The following is a 9,559-nucleotide window of genomic DNA, read 5'->3' as shown; positions in this document are numbered from 1 at the left end:
CATCTGGCACTCTTTGTGCGCACAGAGAGTGTGCAGATTTCCAGCAACATTAGACTGTCTGCTCCTGGTTATAGTACCCCAGCAATTTAGTGTGTAAAGCCGGCCTACCGGCTAAAGCTAGTGTGTAAAGCCGGCCTACCCAGATTGTGAGCCACCAGGCCAAGCAGCCTTGCATCCATGAATTGTGATTTTGCTGTGTATTGATAATTGTTGGGTTTTTTTTGTTGCTCCAGTTTGCTGCTCTTTTATTGGGTCTGTTCTGTGGTTATTGTATGGCTTTTTCTGCAAAGCATTCTACTGAATTTATGTTCTGCTTGTTCTGCTCTTCAAACTTAGTAAGTTTATTGGAGAATACTTAGGCAGTGAGTGGCTCATAAATGGAATTAATATAATTAATTGCCCTCCGCCACCGCTGTGTGGCTGAGGGCCAAACAAGATAAGACACCATTCGTGCAATTAGCATGAATGATTGTATTGTGTGGCTGGCTGTTAAAAAAACATCAAAGTCTAGATCAGGAACAAGGGAAGGAGGTGTAGTGGGTCTTAAATCTTTTGCCTTCCGTAGCGGTCCTAATCTCTCTCTGTCCCCTATGCCTCTTTGCACTGGAAGACAAGTGTTCGACTAGAATAAATAGGAGACTTTCTCCCAATGCAAATAAAGTCGTACCTCGGAAGTCGAACGGAATCCGTTCCGGAAGTCCGTTTGACTTCCAAAATGTTTGGAAACCAAGACACGGTTTCCAACTGGCTGCAGGAGCCACGGAAGTTGTGCCGGATGTTCGGGTTCCAAAGAACGTTCGCGAACCAGAACACTCACTTCCGGCTTTGCGGCGTTTGGGAGCCAAAACGTTTCGACTCACAAGGTGTTCGTGATCTAAGGTACAACGGTAGCAGGTGTGGGGAGTGGTCTGGATCAGAGCAGAGGAAAAGAGTTAAAAGTGCACACCACCAGTGTCCTGATGTATACTAGACTCCCCATGCCTGCTCTTAATTAATTAATTTTTTTAAGCCATTATCACAATTTACGGTAATTGCAATGCAAAAATAAGGCAATGGTCTTGCCTTATTTTGCCTCAGATTCTCAACCAAGTCTAGCAGGTTAGGGAGCACAGTTTCAAAAAACAGCTAAAGAGTTGTCCTCCTAAAAAGTCACATTGGATTTGGTTATTGGAACTAAACCATCTGAGTTGTTGCATTAGCAGCTAGCAATCACCAACTGAGCAGCTTTATAACGATCCTTATTGCCCTAGTCCTTCCTCGAGGGAGAGAAACTTTGAGCTGCCAGATGTCCACTGACCCTTCTGGTCTGAGCCTTGACCTGAAACCAAAGCCACCTCTGTTACTGAGGATGACGTGGGAAGTCTTTAAAGCTGATTGCTGGGGCCACTTGGGATGAACTGGGGTCCCCCAAATCTGTAGGGGTGATAATGGGGTCCTCCTCATCTGAGGTCTCGATTCTGGTGCACTGTACCACATCCGTTGCATTAAACACTTGTCTGTCATGGTCCAAAATTGTTGTTGTTTTGTTAGCAACAAGAATTATTCCTTTATCTGAGTTTGACCATTGGTCCATTTAGCTCAGTGCTGTCTACCCTACCTGGGTGATATTGAGCTAAGGTTTACTCAGACTAGACGCACTGAAATTAATGAAACATAACTTTGTTGTTGTTTAGTCGTTTAGTCGTGTCTGACTCTTTGTGACCCCATGGACCAGAGCACGCCAGGCACTCCTGTCTTCCACTGCCTCCTGCAGTTTGGTCAAACTCATGTTTGTAGCTTCAAGAACACTGTCCAGCCATCTCATCTTCTGACGTTCCCTTCTCCTTGTGCCCTCCATCTTTCCCAACATCAGGGTCTTTTCCAGGGAGTCTTCTCTTCTCATGAGGTGGCCAAAGTATTGGAGCCTCAGTTTCAGGATCTGTCCTTCCAGTGAGCACTCGGGGCTGATTTCCTTCAGAATGGATAGGTTTGATCTTCTTGCAGTCCATGGGACTCTCAAGAGTCTCCTCCAGCACCAAAATTCAAAAGCATCAATTCTTCGGCGATCAGCCTTCTTTATGGTCCAGCTCTCACTTCCATACATCACTACTGGGACAACCATAGCTTTAACTATACGGACCTTTGTTGGCAAGGTGATACCTCTGCTTTTTAAGATGTTGTCTAGGTTTGTCATTGCTTTTCTCCCAAGAAGCAGGCGTCTTTTAATTTCGTGACTGCTGTCACCATCTGCAGTGATCAAGGAGCCCAGGAAAGTAAAACCTCTCACTGCCTCCATTTCTTCCCCTTCTATTTGCCAGAAGGTGATGGGACCAGTGGCCATGATATTAGTTTCTTTGATGTTGAGCTTCAGACCATTTTTTGCACTCTCCTCTTTCACTTATGTCCAGTAATTTCCATAGGTCAACTAAGTTTTGCTCAGAATAGAATACCATCTACTGGGTATTGAACCTAGGACATTCTTCACAGAAAGCTCATGCTCCATCATTGAGCTACAGCCCTTCCACTAAAAGATTTTGTTTTTAAAATATCTGTCTCGTCATTTATCACTGGTGATCTTAGGGCAGTTTACATCATAAAAAAGACTAGAGCAATTAAAAATAATTAAAAATTCAAAGGATACTGCAAAAGATTGTGTAGACTTGTCTCACATAAATACACATTTTAAGTTGGCACCACAATAAATATACTGTTGATGCTGACGTTTATCTCCAAAGAGAAGGTATTCCACAACTGGAGGGACACCGCTAAGAAGGCCTGTTTGTGCATTCCTGAACCATACCATTTCTGGTAGTAGAACATTTAGAAGGACCCCTTCGCAAGATCTTAATACCCAACAAGTTGATGTCAGGATGGTGCTCCTTCAAGTCTGTGTGTCCCAAGTTCCTTGCTTCTCTGCCTTTGGTATAATCTGTCAAGCCCAAGCACTGCAAATGAAGCCTTTGCAGCTGCATTTTCATGGAGGTTGGCAGATAAAATAGAGTAATAGAATCAAGATTTACACAGAGAAAAACCACAGGCAATAAAAATGTAAGGGAATTTATAACACTGTGCAACCAAGGTTATCTGAAAGAACACTCAATTTACTGCAGTATGTAGAGCTGAAATTGATGTGATCCTATCAGTAGCTTACATCAGAACTCATCTGAGACTTGACTCTTTAAATGTCATTCATCCTCTCCAGTTCTGCTAAGAATGGACTCATCTGCATTGTTTTGAAGCTATTTGCTCCACTCTTCTTTAATAAATAGGCAGGTGTTGTTCAGGGAATGATTTTAATGATTCACTATGAAGTGGATATATAATGAGCTGTGAAGATTTTTACTCAAAAGACAAAGAAGAGACAAATTTAAAAAGAGAAGGAACGTAGGAATTGGATACCATAGCAGGGCCATTCCCATGCCAAATGGCTCCCCAAGTGAGGAGCATCTTTGGTGAACATGCATGCACACACATCTGTTCAACTCTCAGATCCCTTGTTTTTGTTATATCGCCATGCATGTTTATCCCGTTAAAACAGTACACAAATAATTTGCTTCCAAGGATCCGATCACAGTCATCTTGCCATTGATTGATTGGACACTGGTGTTGTACATATTTTTTTAAATCAATGCAAGCCACACAGATCAGTGTGGTGGGTAATTACAAAGCCAGTAACAGGCCTGGGGTCTAGCTTGCTTGGAGAGAAGGTAACAATCACATGAGCCAAAGGCAGAAGGCACTCTAATGACCTGGCTGGAGTCAACAGCGCCAACCAGGTGCCTGTGGGAAACCAGCAAGCGGGCCCCAAGCATAAGAGAACTCCTCTGCCTTGTGGTTTTCACCAACTGGTATTCAAAAACACTGTCGTCTCTGGTAATGGAGACAGAACATAGCCATCATAAAGGTAAAGGTACCCCTGACCGTTAGGGGTCTAGACTCTGGGGTTGTGGCGCTCATCTCGCTCTATAGGCCAAGGGAACCGGCGTTTATCTGCAGACAGCTTCCAGGTCATGTGACCAGCATGACTAAGCTGCTTCTGGCGAACCACAGCAGTGCACGGAAACGCCATTTAACTTCCCACTGGAGCGGTACCTATTTATCTACTTGCACTTGATGTGCTTTCGAACTGGTAGGTGGGCAGGAGTTGGGACCGAGCAATGGGAGCTCACCCCGCCATGGGGATTCAAACTGCTGACATTCCGATCGGCAAGCCCTAGGCTCTGTGGGTTAGACCACAGCGCCACCCACGTCCCTATAGCCATCATAGCTAGTAGCTATTAGTAGACTTCTCCATGAATTTGTCCAATCCTATTTTAAAGCCATCCAAGTTGGTGGCCACCACTGCTTCTTGTGGGAGTAAGTTCCATAGTTTAACTATGCTCTGTGTGGAAAAAATGACTTTCTTTTGTCTGTCCTGAATCTTTTAACATTCAGCTTTATGGGAGGTCAATGACTTCTAGAGTTACGGCTCGTCACATGGGGCAGTGGCCAGCAGTTTCTGACAGCACATAAGCTGGCTTTCACATCCAAACCTACTCACACTCCATTGCTTTAAACATTCAAATATATAGTCCGACACACAGGCTAAGGCAATTCATTGTGTGCAATGTGCAGCTAGACCTGGATTTATGCATTTACATTCATTAAAATCATACTACAGTATTAAGCTTAGGATAATATGTCTACCATACAAATGATAAATTTGAAGCCATTGGTTCCTTTTCTGCTAAACTAGGCATTTATAAGGCACATAGACAAGGCGACAGAGAAATGAAATCACAGTCTACAAATTGGGTATAAATTATTTAGCTGAAGTTTAAAAAATGTCTCAAGCTATTTATAGTATTGTCAAGACCCTTACCTTTAGATTACTATTGCAATATAGTGATTATTTTATGCACACTCTTGCAGAGACCTTGTGGCAAATTCTTTAGCTCTCTTAGAAATTGTTTGCTGAGGCATCTTCTAATCCAACAGAAAAGAAATGGTGCTTGGAGAGACTTGTTTGCATGTCTTGAAGATCATTCATCTCTTCTGGCTTTTCTCACAGACAGAAGAGCTACTGGCATCTTGAAGAAGAAGCTTCTTAACTAGGTAGAGCAGTGGCAGCTAACCTTTGGCCCTCTGGCTACTTCTGGGCTCCAGCTCTCATGAACCACAGCCAGCATGACCCATAGTCTGGAATGGCAGGAGTTCTAGTCCAAGAACAGCTGGAGGGCCAAAGGTTAGCCACCCCTGTGTTAGTGGAACCAACAAGAAATGAAGAGTGATAAAGGAGAATATCAAAGTTGAGTATTATCGGTAGCAATGTTGGCACATATTTATGGAATCACCAGGTTGTTTTAACCTCATTTCATTTTATCCCACCCTCCATGTTTTTCTGTGTCGGTTTCTAAGGCTCCAAAATCGGAGTGGATTCCAAACAGACTTCTACTGGGGCAATGGGGCTTCATCTCCTCCTCCACCCCTTTGCAGTTCCCTGTATGCCCCCAAAATATGCTTCAGAAAGACCCCAGTAAAAATCCCACTAGGCAATCAGAAATCCTTTCCACTCACACATGGACAGTGTTAGATACAATGATATAGTTATGGAAGACCTAACCACACAAAAAACCTAAACTGGTACAAAACAGTTCTGAGTTCGGCAGAAGGCTAGTTGATGGGTTGGTTTCAAGAGATACCAAAGTCTGCAATGCCCAGATTTCTGTACTTGGGAGATTACTAGCAGCACTTAAGTAGAAATTATACTGTACATTTAAAATCTTACATGCCAAGCTTTCTATTACCACTTGCCTCTAAGAAGAATCAGAACGTGAAGTTGAAGTTATTTGCTTGCTCAACATTCCAGCATTGCATCAAATAAGAAATGAACTTTTAAGTACTATAGTCTAATTTTTCCTCTCCCCCTTTTCTTTCTTACAGCAACAAAGGATAACACCATCCAGATTTGTTCTGACCTAAGAAGTGAAGGATAACAGCCATCATTGGGTAGCTCAATATGCCAGCGTTCTTCTGGAAGGTTGCCTTTGAATGTTAGGTCTCCTCCGTTTATTTTACAACACACACAAATAAAATGTCAGAACTCCACCCAACCTCTGGATTAATATCAAATATGGAAAATGGGACTTTTCTGGAGCTGTATCCCACCTCTCTCTCAACATCCATGGATTCATCTTCCGGACACATGTCTAACGTCTATGTCTATGTTTCGATATTCCTCAGCCTCTTGGCATTTCTTCTTTTGCTATTAATCATTGCCCTTCAGAGGCTGAAGAACATAATCTCTTCCAGTTCTTCCTACCCAGAATACACCAGTGATGCTGGGAGTTCCTTCACTAACCTAGAAGTCTGTAGTATTTCTTCCCAGCGGTCTGCTTTTTCAAATCTTTCCTCCTGAAAAGGAATGAAAGAGAATACATTGGGAGATGGAAGAACTTTGTCAAACTCTTGGGGGGAAGTTATGCATGCAGTATTTTCTTTGGAGGACTAATAGTCATAAAAGAGGTGACTTTTAATTTTCACTTTGATTTTCCTTTTCCTTTTTAGTCTGCATTTCCTCTCTTTATTAATGACATTTTTCATCTCTGAGCAGTGAAATTGATGGTGCCTCCTGCCTGATCATGGCCTCCTGCCTGTAATAGTGTTGTAGCGTTTCCCCAACCCATTTAAACTGGGTCTTTAAACTTAACAATGGGAAGATTCTGCTTCCTGTGCTTTGTCACCTATGGTTTTATCGACTCAAAGCTTCAGGACTTTAACTTCCTCAGAAACACCATGATATCATACAGGATATCATTAGATCTCTGAAAGTTACTTATCTCACCATTGAAAGAATCTGTTGTGCCGTAGTTCTAGAATTTAGAGCAACTTTAAGACAACAAACTTAATTTAATTTAACAATTTAATTCAAAATTTTGTCGCTGAGGTCTCTTGTATGTTTTCCTGTATACAGTCGCCGTGTTGTCTGATGTGCTTGTTTTATTTTAGCCAAATGATTATAATAAACATGTGGGCTCATTCCATTTCACACTAAAACCGCATTTGGTATACTTGCAGATTTGCATGAGGACTTTGAGTTGGAAGAATTGGGCTGTGTCCAAAGTAGAAATAAGTAAGAACTGTGCGAGCGGGAACCAGACGAGCAATTTCTCGCCCGCAGGTTGCTTAAATGGAGCACGCCATGGCCCCTGGCTGACCAGATTGGTCGGCCTAGGGCGTGACGTGCCAGGGACTCCCTATGATGCTGGAGCTACCCACACACCCGCACAAGGGACGGGTTCACGTCCAGCCCACAACTCCATTTCCCTGGGGAAGGGAAATGGCTTTATCAGCACAAGGATTTCCACTTGTGCTATGGGACTCGCCCACTTCACCTCTCCCATGCACCCCCTAAATCTGTTCTGGGGGATCTCCCAAGCTGCCAGCGCAGATTTGGATAGGGTGCAGACAGAGGGACCAGCCTGTGCTTTGAAAGCCTTGGTGAGCTCAACACCTTTGATGTCATTGGTTCCATTGTTCAACTGCTGTTATCATTAAAAAGTGTCTTCAAATGCCCAGTCCAAATCTACCCTCTTTTAACTGAAGCCTATTAGCTCTAATCTTGCTATGTGACAGCCCTTCAGAGAAATAAAAAGTGCTATCATGTCTCCGTTCCTTTAAATGTACCTCATTGGACTTGTTTTCCATATCTCTGATCATCTTCATTACCTTTCTCTGAACTTCTTTCCAGTTTGTCTGTGTGCTTCTCCAAGTGTGGTGCCCAAAAGTGGACACAGTGTTCCAGCTGAAGATGGCCTAGCACAGAATAAAGTGGAACTATTCCTTACTGTGACAAACTATTCTAAGAGTTCCCTGGGAAGAGGAGTTGCTTGTTAAACCACTTTGGAAACTGTGAGAAGGACAGGGGTCTCCTAACAATTCTCAGAACCCTTAAAAGACTACAGCTTCCAGAATCCTTTAGGGGAAGCCACAACTGTTTAAAGCACAAGGTGTGACTGTGGCCTCTAGTAACCTGAGATGCAGTCCATCTGATACTGAAGACTGGAACTCATTAAAAATAGCTAGATATTTCCTTATCTACTGCCTCCAAGCAGCCTTCCCCTTTCCCACAAACCCCCAGATTGGCACTGCTGCTAAAATCATTTGAACTAAGATACTGTTCTTAAACCAGGTTGGTCAAGGTCTCTCTTCTGTTGCTGAGGATACCCTGAAGATTATGTTGCCCAAAAGTGGAACTGTGTAAATGAGATTGGCTTACTCCATTAGAACTCTGCTATTTGTCCTCTAAAGTCAGAGTGGGGAACTTGTGACCCATATGACTCCCATCAGCTCCAGCCAACATGGCCAGTGATCAACAATGGCGTGTATTGTACTCCTGCAAAAATGTGTCAGGGGGGTGGCAACTGTTCTTCACCTTGCTCTAGATCCTGGTGGAATTGGCTGGTGTTAGAGACAAGGGGAACTGTTATTCTGACAGCCTCAGCATCCCCACCAGCAGTAGGAAAGTCCAGATTTGGGTTTTGTGTTCTTTCACATCTTTCTGATACCCTGTAATAATAAGTAAACAACATGTTGATGAAATTTGCTACTTCTGTTGACTTGTTATGAACTGAAAATACTTTTCTAACAACAACAACAACAACAACAACAACAACAACAACAACAACAACAAAAGATTAAGGATGATTTCAGATTTAAAAAATGCTGAATAGAAATAAGATGCAAGAAAAGGCAACGGGCAGTGCCTGGAGATATGGATCAAACCCATCAAACTATCTCTTGAGAATAATGAGTAGCAGCTGCAATTAAAAGAGTGAAAAATATGAGACAATGGGCGGAAACCTACAATCATCTTTGTGTGTGATGGTGGCTTCAGGAAACACCATCATTCCATATACATGTTAAATAGCACTAGGGAGAGGACCGTATCCAGTGGAACCCTGAAGCACAAATCCCAAGGGGCTGAGGAGCACTCATCCTGTGTTACTCTCTGAACATGGCCCTGCAGGTAAGAACGGAACCAGCCTAATACATTGCCTCCAGTACTCATCCCATGGAACCAGTCTTGGATGATACCATGGTATCAAAAGCCACAGCAATCAAGCAGAAGTAGCAGGTTACACTCTCCTGTATCTCTCACAATAAAGGTCACCCATCAGGGTGAACAAGGCTGATTCAATTCCAAAACTGAATTCTAAATTCAGATTGCGGTTTTCCAAGCCATCCAGGAATACCTCCCGTTGCACATATTCTCAAAAGTGCCATTGATGGCAACATCACGGTGTCCTAAGAATTTGCGCCAGCAGCTCAGAGTATAGCCTAGTCCAAAATCATTGCACCATTCACAAGACCACTCCATATGAATAAAGGTTCATGTTTCCCCGCCACCGTTTCAGCTGTGTGAGCTGAGACAATATACCCACCCAAGATAACTTCACAGAAGGGAGATGCCAATGATGTGTAAGCTTTAGTGAGGTTTCAAGGGTTCAGCTTTCTATGTATATGCTAGACCTGGGGGATTCTAGCCACCTTGTGCCAAGCAGAGTATATGCATGTGTCAGTAAACACTGCTGTTCATAGA

At 43.1% G+C, this 9,559-nt stretch overlaps 1 protein-coding gene across 1 annotated transcript; it reads left to right on the top strand.

Annotated features, from left to right (window-relative positions):
* The first annotated feature begins 6,013 nt into the window (after positions 1 to 6,013).
* Positions 6,014 to 6,658, top strand: SERTM1 (serine rich and transmembrane domain containing 1). Its single transcript, XM_035116805.2, has one exon. The coding sequence runs from the start codon at positions 6,053 to 6,055 to the stop codon at positions 6,374 to 6,376; it is 324 nt and encodes a 107-aa protein (XP_034972696.1). The 5' UTR covers positions 6,014 to 6,052; the 3' UTR covers positions 6,377 to 6,658.
* Positions 6,659 to 9,559: the final 2,901 nt, after the last annotated feature.

This window comes from Zootoca vivipara, chromosome 4 (genome assembly GCF_963506605.1).
Source record: "Zootoca vivipara chromosome 4, rZooViv1.1, whole genome shotgun sequence".
Lineage (NCBI taxonomy): Eukaryota > Metazoa > Chordata > Lepidosauria > Squamata > Lacertidae > Zootoca > Zootoca vivipara.
This window is presented reverse-complemented; position numbering and strand designations above follow the sequence as displayed.

Bases quoted from the DNA above. Each gene is read 5' to 3' on its own strand.
- SERTM1 (XM_035116805.2), top strand. From the start codon at position 6,053: ATGTCAGAACTCCACCCAACCTCTGGATTAATATCAAATATGGAAAAT.